This window comes from Delphinus delphis, chromosome 2 (assembly GCF_949987515.2).
Source record: "Delphinus delphis chromosome 2, mDelDel1.2, whole genome shotgun sequence".
In the NCBI taxonomy this organism is placed as follows: Eukaryota; Metazoa; Chordata; class Mammalia; order Artiodactyla; family Delphinidae; genus Delphinus; species Delphinus delphis.
In genome coordinates, this window is record NC_082684.1 from 160,158,564 (window position 1) to 160,185,996 (window position 27,433).

The 27,433-nt window shown below is 36.0% G+C and overlaps 1 protein-coding gene across 3 annotated transcripts in view; it reads left to right on the forward strand.

Annotated features, from left to right (window-relative positions):
• The window catches only part of CUL2 (cullin 2), an 82,502-nt gene extending 55,340 nt beyond the window's left edge, over positions 1 to 27,162 (forward strand). For all 3 annotated transcript variants that reach the window (XM_060006130.1, XM_060006128.1, XM_060006129.1), the window contains exons 9-21: positions 234 to 396; positions 5,090 to 5,214; positions 7,122 to 7,229; positions 7,952 to 8,011; positions 8,930 to 9,058; positions 9,160 to 9,246; positions 10,251 to 10,403; positions 10,687 to 10,764; positions 15,640 to 15,706; positions 19,529 to 19,731; positions 21,913 to 22,014; positions 24,281 to 24,397; positions 25,164 to 27,162. In XM_060006130.1, the coding sequence (XP_059862113.1) occupies positions 234 to 396; positions 5,090 to 5,214; positions 7,122 to 7,229; positions 7,952 to 8,011; positions 8,930 to 9,058; positions 9,160 to 9,246; positions 10,251 to 10,403; positions 10,687 to 10,764; positions 15,640 to 15,706; positions 19,529 to 19,731; positions 21,913 to 22,014; positions 24,281 to 24,397; positions 25,164 to 25,295 (1,524 nt within the window). In that variant the 3' untranslated portion in view covers positions 25,296 to 27,162. The remainder of the gene's footprint in view (positions 1 to 233; positions 397 to 5,089; positions 5,215 to 7,121; positions 7,230 to 7,951; positions 8,012 to 8,929; positions 9,059 to 9,159; positions 9,247 to 10,250; positions 10,404 to 10,686; positions 10,765 to 15,639; positions 15,707 to 19,528; positions 19,732 to 21,912; positions 22,015 to 24,280; positions 24,398 to 25,163) is intronic.
• Positions 27,163 to 27,433: the final 271 nt, after the last annotated feature.

Here is a 27,433-nt window from a genome sequence, read left to right on the forward strand (position 1 = left end):
GAGGGCAAAATGCAGACCATTTAACTTTTCATAAGACCGTGCTGTTCATAAGACAGTGCTGAAATGTAGGTGACATCTAGCAGCTTAATAAAATTTTGAAATGACTTATGGAATGTGAGTTTAAATTAGTTATATAATTCTTATTTGTAAGTTACTTTGCCATGTCAGTTACTTATTGATATTACAGGTGTTTTCTCATAGTAGTTTCTGACTGTAAGAATATATTTCTAAAGGTTCTAGGTAGATTAAAAGATGAAGAAATTCGATGTCGAAAATACTTACATCCAAGTTCATATACTAAAGTAATTCATGAATGTCAGCAACGAATGGTAGCAGACCACTTACAGTTCTTACATGCAGAATGTCATAATATCATCCGACAAGAGAAAAAAAATGGTAAGTGATACCAAACATCAATGTGAATAGAAATTAAATTATAAACCCACTTTTTACATCATCTTCCAGCTACCTTAGACTTCCAGCATATTTAAGTAATAGTCTCTAAAATATTCGATATGCCTTTTTACATAATCTATTTTAAAAGATTGTTTTGGAAAAGTATATTTTCAAACTGTATTCTAAAGTCAAAAGAAAAACTGGGAAAATATGTTTGCACATTTTTAAAAATCACAGGGGCTAATTTCCTGAATACATTAAGAGTTTCTAGTAAATAAGAGGAGAAAAGACAAAGAACATGAAAATGAAATATAAATAGATTTTAAATATATGAAGATGTTCAGTCTCACTCAAAATAGGGGAAATACAAAATGAAAATACAATGAAATGTTAGCAATAAGCAGTGAATAAAATGGAATTTTTAAGAAAAAAGCAATAAGGATTTTTAAATAGCAGGGAATAAATGTAACAAGATATGTGTCAGACCTACACAGAAAACTAAACATTCATGAAAGCAACATTGATTTATAGATCCAGGGCAATCTTCTCAAAACCCAAGATTCTTTTTTTAAACTCTGAAACTCTGAAAGTTATACTTACTCTTCAAGACAATTTTGAAGAGTATGATGCGAAAACTGCGGGATAGCATGACTTGTAAAAACCACAGTAATTAGGAATATGAGGCGTTGGTGCAAGGATAGGCAAAGAGACCAATGGAATAAAATAAAAAGCCAAGAAATAACCCATACATATGTAGATACTTCATTTAAGACTAAGGCAGCCCTGCAGAGCAGTGGGTGAAGGATAGTGTTTTGAACGCACAGCGCCAGGTCTGTTGGATATCCATGTGGGAAAAAAGCAAAATTTGATCTCTACCTCAAACACCATATACAAAATCGATCAATTCATTTTGGGCTTTTGATCTCAATGTAAAGCAGTAACACGTCCAGAAGATAATATAGGAGAATAACTTCATGACCTTGGAGGTAGAGAAAAATATTTTAAATAAGACACAGAAAGCACTAACCACAAGGAAAGATTGATCAAGTTGACTACTTTATCATTAAAAACTTTGGATCATTAAAAAACCATTAAGACCATTGGATCATCAAAATAGCATCACAATGACAGTCATAGGACAAAGGAGCCAAGAATACACAATGGGAAAAGGACAATCCCTTTAATAAATGTTTTTGAAAAAACTGGACAGCCACATGCAAACGAATGAAACTGAACCACTGTCTTATATCCTACATAAAAATTAACTCAAAATGAATTAAACACTTGAACCTAAGACCTGAAGCCATAAAACTCCTAGAAAAAAACAAAGGCGATAAGCTCCTTGACATCCGTCTTGGTGATGATTTTTTGAATCTGACACCAAAAGCAAAGGCAACAAAAGCAAAAATAAACAAGTGGGACTCCATCAAACTAAAAAGCTTCTGCACAGCAAAGGAAACCATCAGCAAAATGAAAAGGTGACCTACTGAATGGGAGAAAATATTTGCAAATCACTTATCTGATAAGGGGTTAATATCCAAAATATATAAAAGACTCATGCAACTCAATAGCAAAAAGACTGATTGAAAAATGAGAAGATCAGGGCTTTCCTGGTGGCGCAGTGGTTGAGAGTCCTCCTGCCGATGCAGGGGACACGGGTTCGTGCCCCGGTCTGGGAAGATCCCACATGCCGCAGAGCGGTTAGGCCTGTGAGCCATGGCTGCTGAGCCGGCGCGTCCGGAGCCTGTGCTCCGCAACGGGAGAGGCCACAACAGTGAGAGGCCCGCGTACCACAAAAAAGAAAAGAAAAGAAAAGATCTGAACAGACATTTTTCTAAAGAAGACTTACAGATGGCCAGCAGGTACATGAAAAGGTGCTCAACATTATTAATCATCAGGGAAATGCAACTCCAAACCCCAGTAAGATATCACCTCACACCTGTTAGCATGACTGTTATCAAAAAGGCTAGAAATAACAAATGTTGGCGAGGATGTGAAGAAAAGGGAACCATCGTGTACAGTTGTGGGATAAAAATTAAAAATAAAACTATGATGTGATCTAGCAATTCTACTCCTGGGCATTTATCCAAAGAAAACAAAAACACCCCAAAAAATATATGAACCCTGTTCATATATGTTCATTGCAGCATTATTTACAATAACCAAAATAAGGAAACAACCTAAGTGTCCATTGATAGGTGAATGGCTGAAAATAAACACACACACACACACACACACACACACACACACAGAAATATCAGTCAGCCATTAAAAAAAAAAAATGAAATCTACTATTTTGCAACAACATGAATCGACCTCGAGGGCATTGTGCTAAGTGAAATAAGTCAGACAGAGAAAGACAAATATCGTGTGATCTCACTTATACATGGAATCTAAAAAATAAAACACGTGAACTCATGGATACGGAGAAGAGCTTGGTGGTTGCCAGAGTCAGTGGGGATGGCTGAAGGGAGTCAAAAGGTTTAATAACTTCCAGTTATTAAAAAAATAAGTCATGGGGATGTAATAATGCATAGCATGATGACTATAGGTAATAATACCATGTTGCGTATTTGAAAGTTGCTAAGAGAGTAGATTTTAAAAGTTCTCGCAGATATCGTATAATGACGCTTATGTGTGTAATCTAGAAAAATGGTATAGATGATTTTATTTACAAAGCAGAAATAGAGACACAGAGGTATGGATACCAAGGGAGAAAGGGGTGTGGTGGGAGGAATTGGGAGACTGGGATTGACACATATACATTATTGATACTATGTATAAAATAGACAACTAATGAGAACCTACTGCATAGCACAGGGAACTCTACCTAATGCACTGTGGTAACCTAAATGGGAGGGAAGTCCCAAAGGGGGGAGATATCTGTATGTGTATGGCTGATTCATTTCTTGTGCAGTGGAGGCTAACACAACATTGTAAAGCAACCATACTCCAATAAAAATTAATGAAAAAAATAAAATAAAAAAGTTCTCATCACAAGAAAAAAGTTGTAAATATGTACGGTGACAGATGTTAACTCGACAGATTGTGGTGATCAGTCTGCAGTGTATACCAATATCATTATGTTATAAACCTGAAACTAACGTATGTCAATTATAACTCAAAAAGAAAAAAAAAAAGGCTGTCATACGGTTATATATTTGCAATCCCCGAAAAAGGTTTATGTCCAAAATATAAAATAGTCAAGAAGTTTGAACAGGCACTGCAGAATAGAGGTTATCCAAATGGCCAATAAACATATAAAAAGGCTCTCAATCTCACTAAAACAGAGGAATGCAAATTAAAACCAAACTAAGGTATCAGTACTTAGTCACATTTTGATATAAAATGAAAAAGACTGAAAATAATAAGTGTGTGGAAGTGTATAGAGTAACAGGAACTTGTTATATGTTGGACCTAGAGTATAAATCAATGCAACCACCTTGAAACACTGCCAGCGAGCGACTGCTAATGCTGAGCAAACACTTCTCTTGCGGCCCAGCTGTTGCTCTCATAGGTGTTCAACCCCCCGCCCAAAATGCGTGCACACATGCACAAAAAGACATGCACAAGCATGCTCACAGCAACATTGTAATAGCTCCAAACTGGAAACAGCTCAAATGTCCAGTAACAGCAGAATGAATTAAAGTACTGCATATTCACACAATAAAATATTATAGGAGAGTGAAAAGGAACACATTATAGCTTCATACAACACAGGTGAACCTTATGAACATGTTGAACCAAAGAAACCAAGCATGAAAGAATTGTATGATTTCATTTGTATAAGTGGTTCAAAACAGGCAAACTGAACCTGCGGTTTGGTTTAGTTTAGTAAGTAACTAATCTGTCACGACAGTGATTACCGTTGCAGAAGAACAGGAGGGGTAGTGATTGGGAAGAGGTATGAAGGGGACTTCTGAGTGGAGGTCATGTCTCTTTCTTACTGTGGGTGGTGATAACTTTGGGAGGGGGGTTCACTCGTGATAATTCATTGAGATACACACTTATGGTTTGTACATTTTTCTGTGTGTGTGTTATACTTCAGTAAAAAGTTTAAAATAAAACCCACTACACTGAGATATCATTTTCCACCTCTCAGTGCAAAGATCACATTTGTTGGCAAGGGAGCTCCTGGCCACTGGGAGCTCTGTCTAGAAGGTCCTTCTGCAAGACTAAGCTTTGCATGGCAGTCCCACTTCCAGGGATTTATACTGCAGATATTCTTGCCCATATGCAGAATTATTAATTGTAACATTGCAATATCAAGAGATTGGAAACAACCAAATTCCCATCAATTGTTAAGGAATTGTTGTAATGTAGCCATAAAGTGGAGTGCTAAGCAGTTGTAAAATATGAGGAAATGCTTTGTGTACTGATGTAAAAAGATCTCTAAGTTAAAGTGTTGTTTATAGTACGTGAAATACACTACCCACCCTATTTGTATAAAAAGGGGCAGAGGGAAGAATAGCGTATTTGCTTGAATGGGTAGGAAACAGCTTTGAGAAGATACTAAACAACCACAACGTTGCTTTCCCAGGGGAGGAGGATGGGGTGATTGGGAGAAAGGTGTGGGGATCTGGCTCTGCATACTCTTCTGTAATTCTGCATTTGGAACCATATATTACCTATTATATTAAAAACATTTTTAAACTATTTGGAAATTTAATAATAAATTTCTTTTTCCCCTCAGACATGGCAAATATGTATGTCTTACTCCGTGCTGTGTCCACTGGTTTACCTCATATGATTCAGGAGCTGCAAAATCATATCCATGATGAGGGCCTTAGAGCAACCAGTAATCTTACTCAGGAAAATGTGAGTTACATAAGGAACTGGAAAATTTTTCTCTTAATCAGATTATCATGGAGTTTTTCTTTTGACTTTACTGTTTAAAAGCATGAAAGAAAAGTCCTACCATGCCAATAAATGAAACGTCTTTATTAAAATGTTCAAACCTAGAAGTTGTTGGACACATTTTGGAATTATCTATTAGAAAATCAGTGAATAAGATAAACTTCTTCCTACACACTGTCGTGTTCATTTAGCAATTGTTAATTTCTCACAGAAAAGTATGTTTGCTCTTTCTTTTTTTTTTAATTAATAATTAATTTTTGGCTGTGTTGGGTCTTCGTTGCTGCGCGCTGGCTTTCTCTAGTTGCGGTGAGCGGGGGCTACTCTTCGTTGCGGTGCGCGAGCTTCTCATTGCGGTGGCTTCTCTTGTTGCAGACCACGGACTCTAGGCATGCGGGCTTCAGTAGTTGCAGCGCATGGGCTCAGTAGTGTGGCTCGCGGGCTCTAGAGCGCAGGCTCAGTAGTTGTGGCTCACGGGCTTAGTTGCTCCACAGCATGTGGGATCTTCCTGGACCAGGGCTCGAACCCATGTCCCCTGCATTAGCAGGCAGATTCTTAACCACTGCGCCGCCATGGAAGTCCCTGTTTGCTGTTTCTAAACAGTCTTGTTTCTGTGTAACTGGCATTAATGTTTAGTTAGTTGTAGTGGTAATGGTATTAATCAGTGATAATATAGACAACTTACAATTTGATTTCCTTTTACATGCCCTGGATTTGATAGCCCGGGAAGCAAATTTGGATTAAAACTATCTTCCCTAAATATATGCTTACTACCCAAAATACCCAGCAGTGACCTTCATATCCTTAATCCCCATCTTAAAGAGTTCCCTGCCATTTAAATTACTGTTTACAATAAGGTGTCTCCTATCAAAGTGTGTTCCTATTGTCAAATTTTGTTGGACCACCTTCTTTGTTTTTACTAGTGATGGTTGACAAATAAGATAGACATGACATCACATGTCACTTCTCTTTCCTATGTAGAGCTGTTTGCTCCTCCTGTGATGCAGTGATCTGTGTATAGACCTCATTGTTCAGGAGCATTTATTAAACGCTGATCTCCTTAGTTGTAGGTTTATTTGTCTTTGGCAGATAATTCTTAGATGTTATGTCCTGCCACAGCAATGCATAAGCTTTCCCATTTTTTGTAAAACTATTAATTTATATTGCTTACATCTAATAGCCTGTATTATTTATTAGGTTTCTTAGTTTATATTAGTTTTACAGATTCAGGGTGTGGAATGACATTGGGCACAGAGGCATAGAGTTTGGTGTCAAGGCCTGGGAGATGCAAATACAAGAGAATGCGTTTGTAGGAGACTCAGATAATTTTAGCTGACTTAGAAGTCTTAGGTCTAACTTCATAGTTATCTCCATTAAGAATGAAAACTCACTTTTGCACTACTAGGTATTTCTTCTCTCTGAGATGTGGGGAACTGTACTGCTCAACTCTAGGGGTCTCAATTTTCGCAGATAATGGCTTTTTAACTTCTCCTCTCTCTCTCAGCCTTCAGTGCCTTTGAAGGCCGTTTTTATTTACATAATCCTCTATGAAAGTGATAGGCCTGGTAGTTCTGAGATTGTATCTTGTTACACTTAAGATACAGAATTCCAGCACCAGAAAGAAGTGTTTTTTCCATGGGTTCTTCTAGCAGAGGAACTACAGTCCTGCATTTCCAGTGTTGAATGACAGCTAACTTCAACATCAAAGTTTTAGATTTTAAAGACCGTCTTAGCTAAAAACATTTTTTGAGGGTGTGTGTCGTGTGTAACATTATTTGCTTAGGGAAAACTTTACTCTTAAACAACTCTTCACTAAGCCAAATTATACCCTTGAACTTCTTAAAATGTGGTTTTGTATTTCATATTTTTAGATGCCAACACTATTTGTGGAGTCAGTTCTGGAAGTACATGGTAAATTTGTTCAGCTTATCAACACTGTTTTGAATGGTGATCAGCACTTTATGAGTGCGTTGGATAAGGTAATTTTTTAATACATATATTCTTATCTATATATGATTTTCTTCATTTAATCATTATTCTTTAAGGTAGTTTCAGAATTAGGGCTTCTAATTGTGAGATTTCTAATCTGGAGATGGAGATTCACCTTAACCAACCAATTTCATAGTGAAAGTCAAAATAGAAGTGTGTAACTTAACTTTTAAGTGAGTAATTGAATGACTGAATGCTTGAATTATATGGGAATTGAACTTCCCGTGATTATGCTATAAAAGGAGACTTGTTAATACACTAGTATGTTCTGAAAAATACATGTATAATTTCAATATTCTTTAGTGCTCATTTTTCCTTTGAATATAATACTTAGGCTATAATGAATAATATTTGAAAGAAAAGTAAATTATATTTTACAAATTTTTAAATTTAAATTTGCCTACATGGTTGTTGTAAGATTTTTGAAAATATAGTCTTATTTTATGTGTATTCAAATATCAGTAATGAGTTATGAAGAGTATCTTTCAGTAGGAACAGGATTATATGTAATCATTATATAATTACCATGAGGGACACTGTGAGAGGAGTTTACCCTGTGTTAGATATGACAACAGTATTAACAAACTACCCCCAAAATGCCATGTTTTATGTGGGGTAGTAATTTTTGGACGTACAGATTATAGCATATATAGAGCCAGCTGTGTTTTTACCCTATTAATGGTGGCTAATTCCTGGTCTGTCTTCTATATAGGCCCTTACATCAGTTGTAAATTACAGAGAACCCAAGTCTGTTTGCAAAGCACCTGAATTGGTAAGTTTGATGGTTGCATAAATGTAAACATATGAAAAGTCAGCATTAGAAAATGAAAACTGAGGTGAATGTCAAATTAATTTGTTTTTGTAGCATTTTTTTAAAATGTAGTTGAAATTAATTATTAAAAATAAAAACATATCAACACTGTATATCATTTGGCTTTTATTTAAGGAATGCAGTAGGTCACGTCTGTAGCCTTTTCTTAAGAAATAATTGAAGGAGAAAATATTCCATTTTACAATGTTTGGGTTGGAAAGTATGACTGCTTTAAAATAATTTGCATTACTTTACATGGAGATTTTATTTTATCTGAGATCTAAAGGGAATTTGATGAAAAATGATAACCTTTAAAGGAAACTTGCTTACAAGGTTGTTGTGAGATTTTTAAAAAGTACTTATGTAATGTCAGAAATGACAGAACTGCTCAAAACTCACCTAGGTGTTCCATCAAAACTTAATTACTGGGCTTCCCTGGTGGCGCAGTGGTTGAGAGTCCGCCTGCCGATGCAGGGGACACGGGTCCGTGCCCTGGTCCGGGAAGATCCCACATGCCGCGGAGTGGCTGGGCCTGTGAGCCATGGCCGCTGAGCCTGCGCGTCCGGAGCCTGTCCTCCGCAACAGGAGAGGCCACAACAGTGAGAGGTCCACGTACCGCAAAAAAAAAAAAAAAAAAAAAAACTTAATTACTTATATCATTGCTGTATTGATCATTCAGGGTTGATTAGATTTTTTACTGTTTATAGTTTTTTAAAAATTTCCCTGATGACATATATTTCAAGTTCTTTAGTGCATGTCCATGATTATTAAAACATAAGCTTGAGGATGGCAAAGACCGTGATCTTATTTTGTGTTGTTGCCACTGTGCCTCCTTTGAGAAGGGCCCTCTGAAAGCGTTACTGTCAATTTCTATTTGAGCTCGCTAAGTACTGTGACAACTTGCTGAAGAAATCAGCCAAGGGGATGACAGAGAATGAAGTAGAGGACAAGCTCACGAGCTTTATTACTGTCTTTAAATATATCGACGATAAGGATGTTTTTCAAAAGGTAAGTTGTGAATCGAGAGGTTTTATGTGTCAGCTTTGATTTATTTTTGAACTTTAAATCATCAGAAAGGAAGTAATCTTTTAAAATATTTTTTAATGTAGTTCTACGCAAGAATGCTGGCGAAACGTTTAATTCATGGGTTATCCATGTCTATGGATTCTGAAGAAGCCATGATCAATAAATTAAAGGTACTGTAGGCCTTTGATATGATAGTGTCCTAGAAATTATTCCACTAGCACACAAAGATGTTCACTGTAGCAATATGAGTAATAACAGGAAATAATTCATCAACAGTTGACTGGTTAAATGTAAAGTGGTGTAGTCTCATGGTGGGATATGCAAATGCTGTATTAAAGGACAAAGTCTCTCTATATGTTGATATAGAATCATCCACAAGATAACGTGTTAACTTTACAAAAACCTTGTATTACGTATAAATGAACACACCTAAAATATTCCTTTAAGTACAAGTTTTGTGGAGTGCATTTGAATTTCAGTTCACTTTTATGTCATTTTAGCTTACACACTGATAAGATAAGCAGTTGCTAATTTTATTTATCCTGAGTTTTTCAATAGTTGATAATTTTCCTGTATGGTATACATTGAATATGTGGTCCTTTTTAAATATACCAAAAATAATTTACCCTTTAATTTTTAGAGGTAATGTTAACAAAGCTTTTTATATCCCAAGATTAGAGATCCAGATTTTCTGACCTGGTGATGGCAGAGTTTTGAATAACTTCAAAGAAATAGATTTCTTCATTACTCAGTTAATGGTGTTAAAAATCTGCCTCAGTACCCCTCCTTTTTAACAAATATTCCCAGTTATCTTTCATGTGTATTTGATACTATCTGTAAACATTATAAGGTATCATCTTACATTCAGTAATGGAGCATTTTGTACTGTTGAAATGATATACAGATTTATAGAAAAGTTCTTGTTTTAAAGGGAAATTTGTTGTTTCATGAATATATGTTTTCATTCACTTATTTAATCTGCATTAAAAAAAAAAGGAACTTTTGAAAGGTTTTGAATAGCTGCTTTGGGTCATGAATAATACAGGCCTTTGGTGTAAGTGTACAAGCAGGACCTTTGACCATAGACCTAGCAGTAGCAAAGCATTCTTAATAATCAGTATGGTTTATTGTTTTTGTTTTTAAGTCATATGTTTTTTAAAACTTTCTTTTGCAGCAAGCCTGTGGTTATGAATTTACCAGCAAGCTACATCGGATGTACACAGATATGAGTGTCAGTGCGGATCTGAACAATAAGTTCAACAATTTTATCAAAAATCAAGACACAGTAATAGATTTGGGAATTAGTTTTCAAATATATGTTCTACAGGTATGAATATGTGTTTCATTGTGAGCATTTACTAACCATTTCAAATACTCTGATACAAATGATTAATAGATTGATGCCTGATTACCTTTCTTTCAACCAGAATATTATAGCTTCTAAAGTTATATGTTATATTGATCTGGAATGAACCGTGCCTTGATAGTAATGCTGGTGGGTTTTATCAACATTTTGAGGAAGGAGAAAAAGGTGCTTCAGTTGCTTAAATTATTTTATAAACATTTACTTTCAAGTGAGATGTTTAACTATTTGACTTTTCTCCTTCTAGGCTGGTGCATGGCCTCTTACTCAGGCTCCTTCATCTACATTTGCGATTCCCCAGGAATTGGAAAAAAGTGTACAGATGGCAAGTTGGCAGAAAATATATTGGAAGACCTAAGGAATTTTAATAATTATCTTCACGTTATATCACTTTAAATATTTCTCCGAAGTCTTGAGGGCTCACGTGATATAAAAATATATTCACAAATTATTGTTATTCTGCCTTGTTATTGTTATTCTTCCTCAGTACCCTCCCTAAAAAGGAGGGTACTGAGGAAGACTGTAAATTATTGTAGTTTCTAATATTAAAACTAAAATGCTAAGGGTGTCAGTTCTTTGTCAAAGCATGTCTCTTATTCTTAGTAAACCTGTTATCTGTCTTAAGTAGTTCTAAATTACAAGGATTTTGATATTATAAGAAAGTTTAGAATCCAGTACTTACAACAATCATTTTCTAATTTTTCATTTGAATATTGAGCCATCTTTATAATTCATTTATCCCTTATAATAGTTATTTTTATTCTGGGCTGTAATTTAGGTAAATATATGTAGAATGTGAAATATTCTAGAAAAAATAGATTGAAGCTGGAAAATTCAAGTAAAAATGGCTTTAAAATGTGACTGAATAGAAACCATAGACTTCTTACCCAAAGCTTTTAAAGAGACTGTGGAGACTACATCTTTAACAGCTGTTGAGATGTAACTTGTACCATACGGCTTAGTCATGTAGTCTTGTAGTCATTGTATCAGGCTGCCGTAACAAAATACCACAGCCTGGGCGGCTTGTGAATGACAGAGATTGATTTCTTATGGTTCTGGAGGCTGGAAGTCTGAGGCCAGGGTGCCAGCACGGTGGGATGAGGGCCTAAGGTGACAGACTTCCTGCTGTGTCCTCACATGGTGGAAGGGGCTAGGAATCTCTGTGGGGTCTCTTTCATAAGAGCACTAATGCCATAGATGAGGGCTCCATCCTCATGATCTAAGCACCTCCCAAAGGCCCCACCTTCTAAAACCATCACATTGGGCGTCAGGATTTCAATATGAATTTGGGGAGACACAACATTCAGGCCACAGCACTATACAGTTCACTCAAAGTGTACACTTTCATTGGTTTTCAGTATATTCACAGAGCTTTGCAACCACCAGCACCATTTTAGAACATTTTAATTACCCTAAAAGAAACCCCCTACGTATCACTAGTCACTCCTCGCCTTCCCCAACTCCCTCCCCTCTCCCTAGCCCTAGGCAATCTGCTTTCTTTCTCTGTAGATTTGCCTGTTCTGGACATCTCATATAGAGCTATGTCACGCGTGCTTTTGTGACTGCCTTCATTCACTTTGCAGAAGAATGTCAAGGTCCATCCATGTTTGAGTCTGTGCCAGTAGTTCACCCCTTTTTATTGCCAAATAATATTCCATTGTATGGAGACACCACACTTTATTTATCCATTCATCAGCTGTTGGACGTTTGGGCTGTTTTGACTTTGGGGTGTGTTAGTAATGCTGCTATGGACATTCACGTACAAGTTTTTGAGTGGATGAACATGTTTTCGTTTCTTTTGAAACTGACCCTTTTTGATTCTCTAACTCACCAAAGGAGGCTTATCTTTTAATAGTCTTTTACTTGGGCAGTAACTTGAGGTTGTGAACCAGTGAGTTATGCATATGTTTATGAAGTTTAAAATGAAAATGGTATTTCATTACACTATTTACTAGAGATGTTCACAGTGTGTAGTTTGAATCATTACATTATGTATGTATGTTATTTTTGCTTCTTTCAAAATAAGGATTATAAATCAAGTAACACAGTGTAAGCTCCGGAATCATAACTCCTGATTTTAAATGTCTGCTCTTCCGTTTACTGTGCTCTGTGACTTTGTTCAAATAACTTCCGAATTTTTTGTTAACTGATAATACTACTACTCAGAGTGTTAATATGAAGATGAAATATGTAAAGCGCTTAGTCTGGTATATAAGAAGTACTCAATAAATGCTGAAAGTAGAAGTAATAGTTAATAGTGATAGTAGTGGTAATAGCAGAGTAGCCAGGTAGATTTCAAGATACCATGCATAAGGTGGACTTTCCGAATAGGAGTCTAATTTAGGATTTTCTGCGCCTTTGAAAAGGCATGATAGTGCAAACCATCTTAGAAACTTCATGAAGAAGAGCATTTGTTTGGATGGGCAGAATATGATCCCAGGGCAGGGGATGGGGTAACCAGGTGTAAAGCACTTTGATGTATTTGTGACCAGGCAAGAGAAAGAAAACTGACCCCTCACCTTTGACAGTCTTAAACCTTATTTCTTCTTAAGAGCCTGCTTTCCCAATCGAAATTAAGGGACAGGGTGGGGGCTGGCAGAACTAAAATCTCGTTTAAGTTTGTTATTCTTCTCTTTCTCCTTGAAATAATTATTTGCCAGTAATTATTGGAGTACTGGAATCAACCCCTTAAACTTTATTTATTAACATATGACCTTCCCCAGGTTCCAGTGTCCTCATTTACAAACAGGAAGTGGGTTTCTTTCTGACTATAAATTATGATTCCAAGCATATCATTCTCTCAGTTTGGACTTTCTCTAATTACCAGTAGAGGGAGTTTGTCCTTACATTTCTCCTAGTAAATCCAAGTTTTCAGCCACATAAGAATGAAAATCCATCTGTGTATTTATTATTTTATTTTTCACATGTAAATTAATTCCCTTTGCTTTAATGGTCGTCTAGATATTTCCCATCTTTCCCTTAAATATAGCTGTTTATCAGAAATCACATCCATTTTACACGTATCTTAAAACTATGGAAATTAAGCTTTAATTGAAAGCAATTTATTTTGGGGACTTCCCTGGCGGTCCAGTGGTTGAGACTTTGCCTTCCAGTCGGGGCAGGTGGGGACGCAGGTCGATCCCTGGGTGGGGAGCTAGGATCCCACGTGCCTCGGGGCAAAAAAACCAGAACATAAAACAGAAGCAATAGTGTAACAAATTCAATAAAGACTTTAAAAATGGTCCACATCAGAAAATCTTAAAAAAAAAAAAGTACTTTATTTTGCATATTAGACCAGTATATCTTAAATCTACTTTTGTACCTGGTCCACAAACCTGAATAATAACTAAAGAAATATAAGGTAGTGTATATTAGTGCAGCTCTCTGTTTGAAGTGAATACGCTCATCAAATATGAAACATTCATTTTTAAGGCCCCTTGAGTTTCAATTAATGCCCTCAAATGGTATTTGAAAGATGCTCTCTGTTAGCCTGATTATTATAACTATTAAGCCTGACTTTAACATGAGAAGTTTAGTCAAGGTATATTTATTACTAATAAACTTTGATAACACAGTTATTTAATGATATCGTTAAGCAAGATGTTGCAACTTTTGTCTTTTAATACCAGATGAATTGATACTACTCTCTTTTGGAACTGAATCTTTTTGTTCTTGACTAGCTGTGGATATGAGAATCTTTATAATCAGATTTTAAATTTAAGGATAAAGGAATGCTTTCTTTGGCATATTGATATCATCAGTAAAACTTTAATGATGGTACTAGTTGCTAGGGCTATAAAGAGGTAAAGCATGTGCTTTCAGAGCTTGGAATATACATTCTAAAGCTAGTTTTGCACTTACATAATTTGTAAAGAGCATTTTAAACTTTGGTTTTCTCAGTTTCAAAAATGTTTTATTTTGCTTTTGTCCATAAATTCCTTATAAATGTTTCATAATTACAAATTGTATAGTAGTAATTGAATTTTATTGACACCCAGGGAGATTATTAGTCAGAGCATACCTCTGGGATCCTTTCATGACATACTTTGATTTTTTTCTTTGTCTAGATTAGGACCAGGCAGAAAATCATAAGTATTCCTGGTGCCAGTCATTTCCTATTTATCATGCCAAAGGGCTGGTGAATTTGCTCATAGAGGAGAATGCTGCACCATTGGAGGGAAAAAATGCTCAAGTTTCAGCTTCCCAGGACTATCTTGGAATAAATTGCTAAAAGAATTTACCAGTTCTCCTGGCTGGTAGCTGTGAACTTTTGTTGTAAGGAGTGGGCATAGTGCAGCTTACAGGTCAAATGTTGCTGATTACTTTATTTAAACTTCATTTTGAAAGTACAGAAAGCAAAGTTTGAAGTACAGATAAAAGCTTTAGGTATATTACATATGGCTCGTCATGCTAAAAGTATGCCCACAATTCTGAATTGTGATGTGATGAATATATTTATTTTTCAGTTTTATATGGAAGTTGAGTTTTTACCTTTTTTACATTTCAGTATCATTTTCTCGCTGTAGATTATGTACTAGCTCTTTAGAAGATATGAACTCTCTATTTTTTGGACTGATGTCCTACATTCAATCTGAGGGAGGAATTTTTAAAATTTTAAAGCTATGTTAATAGAATGTTAAATTTAATTTTTCACAATAATGTCAACAAAAGATACAAAGACAGGCCTCTGAAGCTTTGCTTGTATTAGTGTTTGACTGTATGTGGAAGTTAAATCGTGGATGTCACTTTTGGAGTGATCACTGATATTATTCAACCCGTCCATTCAGCAAGGGTATATGTTGGCAAATAGGAGACTAGAAATGAAGGTTTGATTTATATTTTCATGTTGAAATGCGTATGGTAGTGGTTTTGGTCAGGGATTTTATTTATAAAGTCCAAATTGATATCATTCAAAATGATAATTTCTGAATTTATACAAAAAGTTAAATTTGCAGGGCTGTGGTTTGGTAGAAAGAACCCCAGACAGGGTTTTAAGTGAAAAGAGCTGGCCTGATATTTATATGATCTTTGTCAGGAACTTGCATAGATGTGTTTTCTCATCTGTAAAATGAGTAAATATACCAGATGGGCTCTAATGTCTTCTCTAACATGAATTTTTTTACTTTTTAGTGTAGTGATAGCCAAGTAAGTTAGGTTGTAGAAGCTGAAAATAATTTGATTCCTTTTTTCTTTTTTACAGTTTGAATTATTTTATAGCCAGCATTTCAGTGGAAGGAAACTTACATGGTTACATTATCTTTGTACAGGTAAAATGCATTTAATTATATCTAGTTTAATGAAATTTACCTGATATGATTATGTTAAAAATTTGGAAATCGATTTCATAGGTCCTAATTATAGTTGTTGTTTTTTTCCTGATTTTAGTTTTTAACGTTTTCTTCTTCATCTTCCTTTCTGGTTACCATTAAAGCAACTAATAATGAAGTTCAAGTGAAGCACTTTTTTTCTTTTAATTTGCATTCCTTTTATTATGAGTAAAGTTGAGCACGTTTTTATATGGTTAAAGCAAGTGCAGCATTTTTAATAGTGTTTTATAATTATGCTACTTATAAGGAGTTTCTGAATTTTATAATGGTTTCCTATATTTCTGTAACAAATCACTTTTTATAGATACTAGGAATTTTATTTAGAAACCCAGGCTTGATGAAACATATCTTAAAAACCTCTTCTCTCTAGATATGGCAGATATCCTCAAAAATTTCATTAACTATTATAGCATCACAAGGAGACCTAACCATTTGATTTTTATTTGTGGTACTGTAGTGAACGGCAGTAGTAAACGCTTTTTCCAGAATGTCCCAATTAACTTCCAGTACTTTCCAGTTTTAGAAAAGTTTAATCAAAATCTAATCATTTCCTTAGCTTCTTCCTGGAACAGTGGGGTCTACTAATTGGAAAGTAGGATTAATACTTTGAGTGATTGGAGCCTCTATTCAGTTTCTCTAAGCTGCCTGAAGATGTTAGCCAAAGCAAACACTCAGAATTTCTCTACTTTTGCTAAAGCTATGCTTTGAAAAGTACATTGAATCAACTTTCTCTTTGTATAAGAGGGAAAGGATGGCCATGTATGTTAATGTCTCTTAGAAATGGTACAAGAAAATCTGATTAGTTGCCGTACCTTTATTTAGGAAATTCACTCACCTAAGAGAAATTTCATCTAAGTAGTTTCTTGTAAGTACCATTTATTTGACTACTTTATATTTGGAATATGATGTCTCATTTTGTTAGTAATACATATTAGTACATAATAATTAGTACATAGTAATACATATCTTTACAAGTTTATGTTTATTGAACAAATTGGGCATTTTAATTTTTTCAGTAGTTTGTGAAATAAAGAGATGTTCATTGATATTCTTAGTAAGTGGTCGCTTAGTAGTTGGCCTTTAATTTTACATCTATTGTGAATTTTTTATATTCTTATTTAGTAAATATAATTGATTTTAAGGAAAAAAACATTGCTGGACCAGTGTTTTAATGTATTTGGATTAAGTTTACTTTTACTTCCCCTAAATATCTATCTTGGGGAGTTTAAACTCCTTTGCATTACCTCAGCAATAATCATTCTGTCTCCTAAAGTAGTTTTAATGAGGGATTTACTATTTTGCTGTTTGGCAACTAGTTATATATTCAGATTAAGATATTATTGGTGAGAATACTTCTTTGGTGGTCCTGTGTACTTGTGTTGCATTACATCAGAAGGCACGTGGTGTCAGACTGTCCCACTGTGAGAGGCAGTAAAGTGGTCACTTGGTTGATTGAGGTGATGTTTCCATTGTGAGGAGACCTTTTCAATTAGCAGGTGATCTGAGGGGTGACACTTAGGTCCCAAATGAATACCATCTTCCAGGAACAACTGTATCTGATGGTTGTAGCATCCACTGGTGATCATTGCTTGAATCAGTTATCTTCTTCCTGGTTGCAGATCAGTGATACTCTGTCATGCACTCAGCATTTAGTAGCTGACATTCTTCTGTAAAAAAAACTTTCCCTTAGAGACTAGGTTGCTGATAGGTAGTAGAGGAGTAACTTGGATTAAAGTATTGTGAGAGTTCTGCCTACTCTTTATTTCTGGTAATTGTTAATTACCAATTCAATTATGGTTGTCTGATTTTTCAAGTATGTATGTATTGGAATGTTTTATTCTAGCTTGGAGGTTCTTAAAGTTTGTCAACCTATTCTGAAGGTTAAATGACCTCTTTGTCATTTTCCTTTTCTATTTACACAGCAGTAATTAAGTGAATCATCCAGATTTGGGATTTCCTTTCCTTCCTCCACCCCTTCCCCAGTCTTTCCAGCCATGAGCTGAGTAATAAGAGAGTGGTGCTGAAAAAAAGTGGAAAGAGGTCCATGTACCCCGACACCGATAATTTATTGAAAAATAGCAAGAAAAAGTCATAAAACACAACTAACAAGTTTTCCTGTTTTTAAGGGATGCAGAGTGGATTTGATATCAGTAAATGATACTTAGACCCCTTACTTGCATTGTCTCCTAATGCTCTTTGGGTTCTTGTGGCAGAAGCCTCATTCTGTTTCCAAACCCATGGTAGTACATTGCAACATCTGTGACAGCTAGGTGATGGTCCTAGCTTAATCATATAGGTGCTTGAGGCATTATTTTATACTTGTTTCTGGGATATGATTAAGCAGTCATTGCACAAATGGTGTAATGCAGTTTACATGATTTTTTTTTTTTTGCCTCTCACCGCGTTTTCTAAGCTTTAATGTTGAGATGAGGCTCTTAAAGTGCTCTTTATGCTAATTGTTAGCAGGACAGTCCTAATGACTGTAGTCTACTTAAACTCTACATGAATTGGATATTCCAATTAATTAAACTTCCTTTCATGAAAATTCAGAGATTAGGAATTTTTTTCTCTAGGTGTTCCTATCCAAATAATTTTGAAAAATATTTCTGAATATCAGTTTTTAAAAAAATAAGTTAGCATAGGCATCTGTGTGGTCATAGTAAGCTGGAGAATTGACTTATATCCTTTAAAGTCTTTAATTACATAATGAATTAATATATATTATTAAATAATAAAGGAAGCACACAATCTTGATCAGAGTTACTAATTACCACTACTAACAGGGAGAATGCAGCCTCTGGGGTAAGTTCATGTAACATACAGCTTCCTTGAGTTAAAATATAGAGCCCTAAAACCAAATCTCATGCTGATATAGTTTATAATTCATTAACAGTCAAATAATGCAGGATGTGTGTGTGTGTGCTTGTGTAAGAGAGAGAAAGAGAAATACAATCACTAAACCATAACTTTATTCTTTAGGAAGCAGTTCTTTGACTTGCATTAACTGTTTTTACATGTTGCAAGTGCATAACTGTTTTACACACTGTTTGTTAACAAACTCTTCAGTGTGCTGCCCCCTGGGATGGGTAGAACTGTAGTTGGCCTAAGCCTGATGTACCTTTCTAGCTCTCAGGGTAGTGTAGGGTCCAGAACATTGTTATTCCATCAACTATTTCAACAAAATAATGCATCTGCCTGTTTGTCTCTCTTCCCATTTGTGTTTGTTCCTAGAAGATTACTGGGGAGAAAAACATTATTTATGAAACAAAATAGCATTGTTATATTTTGGCAGAAATTATGGTTTAGACACTTTAGTACAGGTGTCCTCCTGTATGCTTGAACCTTCCCTGGGGTAGATGAGATACACACATAGGAGGCAGTTGCTGGTAGCAGGCTATCATGCTCTCCCTTTGTCTGTCTGTTTCTCCTCCTACCTCCACCTCCTCTTACTTTTTTTCTGCCCGAGTCTTAGCCTTCCTATTACTATTTAAAGACATTGTTTGAGCTTACTGGTAATGTTATGATAGCTTAACCATGATTTATACTACATACTCAAAACTAAGAGCCATCCCCTCCATCCCCCCCACCCCCGCAAACAGATGATTACATTGCTGGCAGGAATAGCTTTGCAACAATTTAACCAAGAGTTCTTGGTTCACTCTTCCAGGAGAAAATATCTGAAATAAACAATTATTACTGAGGTAATTTTGGAATGCTTCTTTGAATGATGAGTTTATTGTCACAATTTTGTTTTAATTGTAGGTGAAGTTAAAATGAACTATTTGGGCAAACCATACGTAGCTATGGTCACAACCTACCAAATGGCGGTTCTTCTTGCCTTTAACAACAGTGAAACCGTCAGCTATAAAGAACTTCAAGACAGCACTCAGATGAACGAGAAGGAACTGACAAAAACAATCAAATCATTACTCGATGTGAAAATGATTAACCATGATTCAGAAAAGGTATGGGGTAATAGTTCAAGGAATTTAAGCATTATAAGTATTAAAGCTTTTTCATGGGATGTTTGCAGTTTTAAAAGTAAGGTTATAATTGTTAATGCCCTTTGTTCTTTGAGAAGCACTCGAATCAGCTACATTACTTCAGGCTCCTTATGGCCAAGAACTTGAGGCGTCACAGAGAAGGCTGTCTAAGTTGGTACTCGTGTGCCCTTTATAGGTTGATTTTATTTGTCCTATACTGTGACAGTTTACTGAAAAATTATTAAAGAGTTGACAGCAGAAGGATTCTGGTTAATTGAGGTTTTAAAACTGTAGTCTGTCCTAAATCTTGCTGGTTTTTTTCCCCCATATGTTTAGTTAATATTTAATTACATGGTTCTGTGATAGGAAATGACAGCCTGTTGATGTCTATTTATACACATATTTAATATGTGTAACTCCATCTCAGGTGCTGTCACTCTCATGTCCCTGAATTTCAAGACTCAACTAACCCCCATATATATATATATTTTTTTTTAATTAATTTGTCTATTTTTGGCTGCATTGGGTCTTCATTGCTGCATGTGGGCTTTCTCTAGTTGTGGTGAGCAGGGGCTACTCTTCATTGAGGTGCGGGGGCTTCTCATTGCGGTGGCTTCTCTTGTTGCGGAGCACGGGCTCCAGGTGCGTGGGCTTCAATAGTTGTGGCACACGGGCTCAGTAGTTGTGGCTCACGGGCTCTAGGGCACAGGCTCAGTAGTTGTGGTGCATGGGCTTAGTTGCTCCGCGGCATGTGGGATCTTCCCGGACCAGGGCTCGAACCCGTGTCTCCTGCATTGGCAGGTGGATTCTTAACCACTGTGCCACCAGGGAAGTCCAACCCCCATATGTTTTTAATATCTGTCCTGAGAATTAGCAAGCTGATAGTATATTCCTTTTTTTCTTTATAACTTTTTTTTTCTAGTAACATGTTTTTGTTTTTAAAGTATGTCTTGGATATTTAAATGGTTAAAAAAGCAACAGATATGGGTTAAATTTCCTGCTTCAGATTATTGTGCCCATAAGAAAAAAGTCTTGTAAATGATGCTTCATTTTAATTTTGGTTCATGGCCTACGACTTATTTCTCTCATGAGTTCATTTTGCTAATGATGACTTTTGTAGCCTATAATTGAATAGCTCTAAATGGCATATATGCTGAAATTCAAATCAAGCTTTTCTTAATTTTGAGAAACGATTAATTTTTCTGACTTCAGAAACTTAACAAAACATTAAGTTCTTAATATTAAGGTTTTAGTTAAGTCAGTGAATTATAAGTAAAAGTTTTTAAGTTTAAAATTTTAAGTTTAAATTTTTAAGCTTAAGTGCCTAAAAAGTTAAGTATTTTTCTAAAGCATGTTATTTTTACTGCCCAAAAATGTACAAAATAAATATTGATAGGTTGTTTGCACATTAAATTTTAATTATGAATCTGGCATTCTTTAATAGAGTTTCTTTGGTTATTATTGAGAAAGTGCCATCTGCCAAGTGCTTCGTGGTCCTGCTGGTTGACAGATTCCACTGTATGACATGCGTGGCTTTCTTAAGCCCAATAGAGCTTAAGAGCTAAAAATTGGCTTAACAACTTCCACTTGAGAAAAGTCCACTCGCTTTTGGCAGAGTGAATAAAATGGGCGTTGAGGGCTGATGTCAGAATCACACCGGGGTGGTGAGGAAGTGATGCTTGTGTGCCATTGGAACCAGTTGGCTTCTCTAGTCAGGTTATTTTAATTGGTATTTTGTTACTGCAGCATTCCAAAAAAAAAAAATTTGGTTGTTTGGTTTTTCAAAATGTGATGGAAAACTTATGAGCCTCGCTATTTCATAAAAATGTAAATGTTAAAATTCTGTTTAAGCCAATGAGCTTGACTCCCGTCACATTTATCTGGTGGTCATGTATTAAACAATTGGGCCAGAAAATAGCTTTATTCTAAATCTAAGCTGATTAAAATTCTATCAAGCATAAAATTAGGAAAGAATTGTTTTTTCCTTCATTGCTTGACAGACGACAATTATTTTTCTCTTAAATAATATTTATAATGTAAAAGATTATGAGAGTTGAGTCTTTTTTCCTTGGTCATTATTTAATTTCATGGCATATTATTTGCAACAATTGTTATTTAGTGATTTTATTTTTATAAATGTAAATGAATTATTTTTAATTGTAGGAAGACATTGATGCAGAATCTTCATTTTCATTAAATATGAACTTTAGCAGTAAAAGAACAAAATTTAAAATTACTACATCAATGCAGAAAGACACACCACAGGTAAATGCTTTCTAATGTCGTTTCTTTTGGAAATATTTAAGCATTGGACTTCACAAGTGGTAATATTGAGACCAATGCAAAACTTTTCATATCAAAATTATGATACATCTTCTCTGGTTTATTTTTTGCATTGACTAACTTTATAAACAGTATTTTAGATTTTAAAAACAGTAGTATAATGAGTATCTTAGGGAAAAGCTATCGTAGTTTAGTCATATTTGCTCTTTTGTTTTTGTTTTTTTCTCCCAGTTTTAATAATTGTCACATAGCACAGTATAAGTTTAAGCAGTACAGCATAATGATTTGACTTACCTACATCATGAAATGATTATCACAGTAAGTTTAGTGAACATCCATCATCTCATATAGATACAAAATTAAATAAATAGGAAAAAAACTTTTCATTGTGATGAGAACTTGTAGGATTTCCTCTCAACAGCTTTCGTAGATAACACAGAGCAGTGTTAATTGTATTTATCATGTTTACATTCCATCTCTAATCATCATTTATCTTATAATTGGGAGTTTGTACCTTCTGACCTCCTTCATCCAATTTCCTCTCTCCCCACCCCCACCCCCTGCCTCTGGTAACCACAAATCTGATCTCTTTTTCTGTGAGTTTGTTTGTTTTTGAAGTATAATTGACACTGTGTTAGTTCCTGTTACACAACATAGTGATTCAGTATTTCTGTATATTTCAAAATGATCCCCATGACCGGTCTAGTTACAATGTGTCACCATACAAAGATATTACATAAATTACTCCACACTGTACATTCCATACCCATGACTCATTTATTTTGCCACTGGAAGTTTATAACTCTTAATCTCCCTCACCTATTTTTCTCTTCCCCTCATCTCCCTTCCTTCTGGCAACCACCTGTTTATTCTCTGTATCTGTAATTCTGTTTGTGTTTTGCTGTGTCGTTCATTTGTTTTGTTTTTTAGATTTCACGTATATGTGAAATCATACAGCATATGTCTTTGTGTGACTTATTTCACTTAGCATAATACCCTCTAGGCCCATCTATGTTGTCGCAAATGGCAAGATTTCATTCTTTTTTTATGGCTGAGTAATATACCATTGTGTATATATATCGTGTCTTCTTTATCCATTCATCTATTGATGGGCCTTAGGTTGCTTCCATATCTTTGCTATTGTAAATAATGCCACAATGAACATAGTCATATTTGCTCTTAAACTATATTAACATATATGGATTTGCTTTGTATTCTTCCCAAAAATTTCTACCTTGAATAGTAATATAATCTCATATTTTTCATTTGTAAAATATCAGAAGGCTTTACAACACATTTTTCAAAGAAAAGTTGTAGAAAATGCTTCTCAAACTTTCCTGTGCAAATGAACCACGGGGGATGGTGTTAAAATTCAAATTGTGAGCTTGTTGGTCTGGAGTGGGGTCCGACCCCGGGTGAGCCGTTTGCACGGTGAACATCTGCTGTTGCTTGTTTCACCTCAGCAGCAGTTGTTCTGGGGCAGCCTATTCATATCACTGAAGTTTCCTGATTGCCTCCTATGTGCCACCCTGACCTTGGGCTCGGGGCAGGATGTGAAGGTATCAGAGATGCCAGGCTGCTCCAGGGACTTACTCCCCCATGGGAGACAAATGTTAATTGCTGTTAAATTTGAACCCTAAAATGTTCAAGATCTCATTTTCCTGTAGGCTAACGATACTAATTTGTAATATGGATTGTATTTTCTCTTTTAAAAGCTGTTATGAGATCCCTACTGATGTGGCATTGCCTGCTTGTGCCTCTCCTCCACTGTCTTTCCTTGAGCTCCATGCAGAGAGGCCCTTCTGGCCCATCCTTGCTGGCTTCTCTGCTGGAGTCAAATGGAGCCCTTCACAGCTCTTGCCCTTGAAGCCTGCTCCAGTGTGCACTTGGAGCCAGTTACTAAAGTCTACAAGCTTTGTGGTATAAGTTTTTACTCATTGATAGGACAGCAGTCTTGAAAACTATTACTCTGTGTCACTTAAGTTCTCCTTTATTGACTACTTACACTGAGTACAATTTACAGTAGTGTTCATTTTTTAAAAAATAACCTTCCAACTTTAAGTTAAGAAATTATACATAACTCACTGTAAATATTCTTTTGGTAATGGTTATGTTATATTGGGCACATAATTGTATAATTTGATTCTCAGTATTGATTGGAGATTTATTTAAACTCACAAATAAAATGAGTTAAAAACAAGTGCAGTGAATTAATGTCTCATTGGCTTTTTTTGTCCTTGTAAAACAGGAAATGGAGCAGACGAGAAGTGCTGTAGATGAAGATCGGAAAATGTACCTCCAAGCTGCTATAGTTCGTATCATGAAAGCACGAAAAGTACTTCGGCATAATGCCCTTATTCAGGAGGTAAAAGGGGGAAAAGTCCTCAAGACCTCTTGGGGCAGAGGGTGTTAGGATTAGGAATGTTTCTTTATGAAGATGTTACAGAAATAATACGACTCCCAAATAACATAAAGAAATGCTTCATTACTTAATGAGAACAGTACTCACTTAAAATTTCAGTATTAAACTCATGTTTGAATTTAGAGGTCTAAGCCTTACCGATTCAGTCTTGTGTCCAGTTATTGAAGGACGTGGACCACATCACACACTCACTCGTTCCATGAATACACGAGCATCTACCATGTGTGGAGCACCGTGCTGGTCACCATGGGGTGCAGAGCAGCTCAGGACGTGGCTCCTGCTGTTTTGGAGTTCAGTCTAGTAGGGAAGAAACGCGTTATTGAAATAATATGGGAGTAAATATAAAATTACACTCACATGCAACAAAGAAAAGGTATACAGTAGCATGAGAATGTGTATAAAGGTCTTGACTTGGGGGTGTGGCGGAAAGCTTTCCTGAGCAGGTGTTACATCAGCTAAGAGCTGAAAGTTGAGTAGGGGTTGAGTGGAAGCTTGAGGGGTGTATATGAGTAGTTAGATAGATGAATTAGTTTATGGTTTAATTTAGTTATATATGACTATTATTAGATTTTGCTGTATCCATGTTCTTCACAGTTTTTATCCCTTCACAACATAAAGGTCGGGCTTTTTCCTTAGTTTGCATAAAAAGTTATTTGCTCCAGTGCCCCCCTGGTGAGAAGAGCACTTAAACATCCTGTCTCTCCCACAGGTGATTAGCCAGTCAAGAGCTCGGTTTAACCCTAGTATCAGCATGATTAAGAAGTGCATTGAAGTTCTCATAGACAAACAGTACATCGAACGCAGCCAGGCGTCAGCAGATGAGTACAGCTACGTAGCGTGACGTGCGCTCCCCCGGTGTGGATGTGAGAAGGTCATTGCCATCGCCATCTGGTGTGTCCTGTGGGAGAAAGCAGGCCTGTGCCTCCATAATTTGGCCATTTGGCAGCCCCTGTTTCTCTGCTGTTTACAACATCACCAGTGCCACGTCATGAGCGTCAGAGAAAATGCCTAGAGATATTTCAAGCTCATGTCATTATGACATTTCTTAAAACTTTATTAAAAAAGAATGAGTGAAGTATTGCTGAAATGTGGAAATTTGGCTGGGTACCATGCTTTTTCTCCCCTTCACGTTTGCAGTTGATGTTTTTTTTTTTTTTTTAATGTATCTTAAAGGACATAAGATAAAAAACTTAAATATTGTAATATGACAGATAACCTAATAATTGTATCTACATTAAAATGACAAACATGATATTGCTGCTTGTCAAATAAAAAAATAAAGAAATAGAATGCCTTTTTTATGTGGATGGAATATCACAAAATAATACATATAAATGTCCGTGAGTTTTCAAAGCAGCTCATGCAACTTTAGTTGCATTTGTATCTGAACAGTGTAATTCACTTATACTCCTATTTAAATCCTACATGAAAAACGTCTAGATTTTTGTTTTTGAATGCATAAAGATGCATTCATCATAAAGAATGTTTTATTTTTATGGATTAGAACTACATTGGATTTGAGCATTTTGAATAGTGAGGATTTAATTCCATCAAGAGTTTCTGGTGGTGTCCTGCTGCAGCTCAGAACCAAAAGTGAGGGGAATGTGTGTGACCTCACATGTGGCTCAGAAAGAGCTGTCATTCAAAGGTTGTCTTACTTTTGTTTCCACAGTGTGTCAGTTCTAATGTAGACTAATGCCCCGCCTCTGCTGCTTTCCCTTCTCCCTTCCTCTGGGTTGTAGGTGGTCTTGTGTTCCCGGTGTATTCCTCCCATACTCCTGCCTGCCTGTTACCCTTCCACCCCCTACCACGTTCACACTAGAGTCACTCTCCGACGTCACAGGTGTTCTTAGCAGTGCATAACCTAAACACCTTTCTTTTTTTTGGTTTTTTAATCTGTGTGATGCGTTACACCAGCTGCCACTTGCATAGACATGAAAGTCCATTATTTTGTTTATTATATATATCAACAGCACCATTAGAATGCTCTGGTCTGTTTTCATATTTATTATCTATCTACCCTTCCCCCACCACAACACACACATACAATTTCTTTTAAGCTGAGATATTTTAAAGCATATCCTACATGTATCATTTCACTTACAATACTTCAGTTTATATCTCTAACAGAAAAGGCCTTTAAAAAAAAAACCACAACCACAGTTACTTTACTACACTTAACAAATAAACAGTAACTTCATATCACTTAATATAGGGTCCATATTCAAACTTCTCTTATTGTTGCAAAAATGGCTTTTCAGTTGGTTCGTTTGATGGCACTTCTAACTCATGTCTCTTAAGTGTTTAAAAAATCTACTGAGCTTTTAATGACTTCTATACTGTATTTCTCATTTTCCCTTTTTTCCCCCAGAGAGAAAATAACGGCAAACCATGTAATACTGTACGTCCACTGTCAAAAAAACAAACCTTTGTTTTTATAACTTGATAAAGTTTTCCAAATTGATTCCTTTTTTTCTTAAATATTTATAAATGTTAAATTAAGTCTTATCCTGATGCCTAATTGTCAAGAAAATATATTGAAAAATGGACAAAATACTTGTGCTGAGGTCGACGGAAGTGACTGACAGGAGTTGTTGTCCCACCCTTTTCCCCATTGCACCTGAAAGGAGACATATTGGAGACACGCTTGTCATGCCCTTCACCGAGCCCGCTCCCGAGAGGGCGGTGAGTAGGATGGGTTTAGCGCACTTTCTGCGGGGGAGCAGGAGCTTGGGAAGAGCTGAGGCTGTCGGGTGGGGTCAGGCAGTGGATGTCACGGTGCCAAACCTTGGCACACAGCTCTGTGCGTGGTGCCCAGTGCTGTGGGCAGGAGGGGTCGGAGCGACAGAAGGGCAAGGCGAGGGAGGAGAGGAACGGCTCTCAACGCTATAGCTTAGAAAACGAAAAGAACGTGACCAAAACTTTCAGAAGCTAAAAAAGAAATCCTGAAGACTGAGGTGGTTAACATGTGAGCCAGGG